Here is a 1,909-nt window from a genome sequence, read left to right on the forward strand (position 1 = left end):
GACACATTAGCAATTACTAGCCTAATGCTTATAAGAATGATTTTTTTAAAAAGCTCGACCACCTCCACATTATTTATAACTGCACATTAAAACTGACTTTTTGCAATAATTATACTGTTGTAGATTTTCATCAGTCCTCATCTATCAATCTGTTTGTAAAAGAGTTTAAACTTTCTTCCATTTTGTCATTACAGCCACAAACCTTTTTACATAGTTGGGGCCTGCCCATAGCAATGCATAGGGAGAGCTCTCCCTATGCCGCAAGTCAGTCACTGCTCTCCCTATGCATTGCATGGCAGGCACCTATTGTTCCTCACCCAATAGAATGTCTGTTTATTATTTATTTTTCTTCCGTCAAATTTAATGCGGCTCGTACCGCTGCATGCACCCCCACAAAAGTGGTATCAAAGCGTTCAGCTTGATGCCGAGAAGGGAGCTATTACTTTTAGTGGGATTCTGAGTTCAAATGACAACATGAATTAAGAAAATTTTGTAAAATTTCTGCAGGAACTGTCTAGTTTAAACTGCACTACTTTGTTGTTACTAGATGAAATTAACTTTCTGAAATGATCAGGTTTATAACAACAGAACAATCAGATTGGTAAGTCTGAGTCCCTGCACATGTAGCAGGTACGCCCTCCTGGACGTACCTGATTAGACTATRAGGTCCAATCAGTGTGACTGTTTTGACTTGATGTTTCCAACTCATGTTCAGAACTGAAGAAAGGTGAAGTCCAGTTGGACACTTTGGATATTTTAGTGAACTTCCCCCTCTATCAGAGGCATCTGTGTGGAAAAATGATTGGAAAGGGAACGTAACAGTCCTTACAACGAGTGTGTACGGAGCCTCTTTCTTGTCCCCGCTCTCCTCCGCCGGCGGTGCGGTCGACTGTCCGGGCTGGGCCGGAGTGTCAGGCTTGGCGGTGGCCGGCCCTGTCGGCGACGTGTCCACGAAGACTTCGTCCGCCACCCGGAAGCGGATCTCCTCTCCCTGGTCCATGTAGAGGTCGTGCGCTCCCTCGTCCGTCTCGTACTCCCAGACCCAAACCTGCTCGGCTTCGTCGCTTTGGGGGGTGAAAGCTAAGGAACGGCTCGACCCGAACGATCGACTCGGCAAACAGCAATAAACCACCAGGTGTTTGTTTCAAAGGTCAGGATACAATTTAGCCGGCTGCTGGAGAGACTCGGGTGGAATGAGAATGTCATCGAAGAAACCCGTCGTCACTGTGAACCAGAGAGGTCAACCGCATGAGTTCAAATATCCACTGGAAATACTGTAAAATAAATACTTAATATGCACTAACTTTATATGTAGGCTTGAAACGATTAACAGGATTAATCGTAATGATTGAACTAACTGTCAAACAAATGAAGTATTCGATTGATTGTTAACTGGAGTATACAGACTCAAAAAAAAGACACAATCAGAGCAGTAATTAAGCAAAAAAAAAAAAAAGATACATTTTATGTCCAAGATGAATATAACAAAAGCTTTGTCTGCAAAAAGGTCCCACCCAGAACTCAAGTGGCAGTTTTAGCTTCATCTGGTTCAAATTCTGTAAAATAAAAAGAAGCACCTTTTGCTATCTGAATATTAATCTGTTAATCCAAAAATGATCAAGAGATTRTTTATACACTGTATTTATGTTAACTCTAGGAAAAACGGCTGACCTGCTTCTAACACGTTGATGTTAAAAACACGTTTTTAGCTGCAGAACCTTTGCTACAAATGGTCAAGCATAAATCCTGTGATTTCATATTTTATGCAATARCATTTTTACTSTATGACTTCTTTATTCGCATCTTTTGACATATTTCTAATATAAAAAAAGGCTTAAGTTGTTAAATGAAAAATCTGCAAAATACGGCAAATTATTTTATCCGATTAATCGGCAGAATAACAGACGAC

General features: G+C 40.8%; 1 protein-coding gene across 1 annotated transcript; it reads right to left on the reverse strand.

The window, feature by feature from the left end:
* Positions 1-528: 528 nt before the first annotated feature.
* polr3h (polymerase (RNA) III (DNA directed) polypeptide H) lies at positions 529-1,234 on the reverse strand (the record flags this gene model as incomplete). Its single annotated transcript, XM_008403782.2, has 2 exons — positions 529-1,064; positions 1,161-1,234. Coding segments are annotated over 2 exons (585 nt in total), but the record flags the coding sequence as incomplete, so codon positions are not given.
* Positions 1,235-1,909: the final 675 nt, after the last annotated feature.

This window comes from Poecilia reticulata, unplaced genomic scaffold (assembly GCF_000633615.1).
Source record: "Poecilia reticulata strain Guanapo unplaced genomic scaffold, Guppy_female_1.0+MT scaffold_1787, whole genome shotgun sequence".
Taxonomy (NCBI): domain Eukaryota; kingdom Metazoa; phylum Chordata; class Actinopteri; order Cyprinodontiformes; family Poeciliidae; genus Poecilia; species Poecilia reticulata.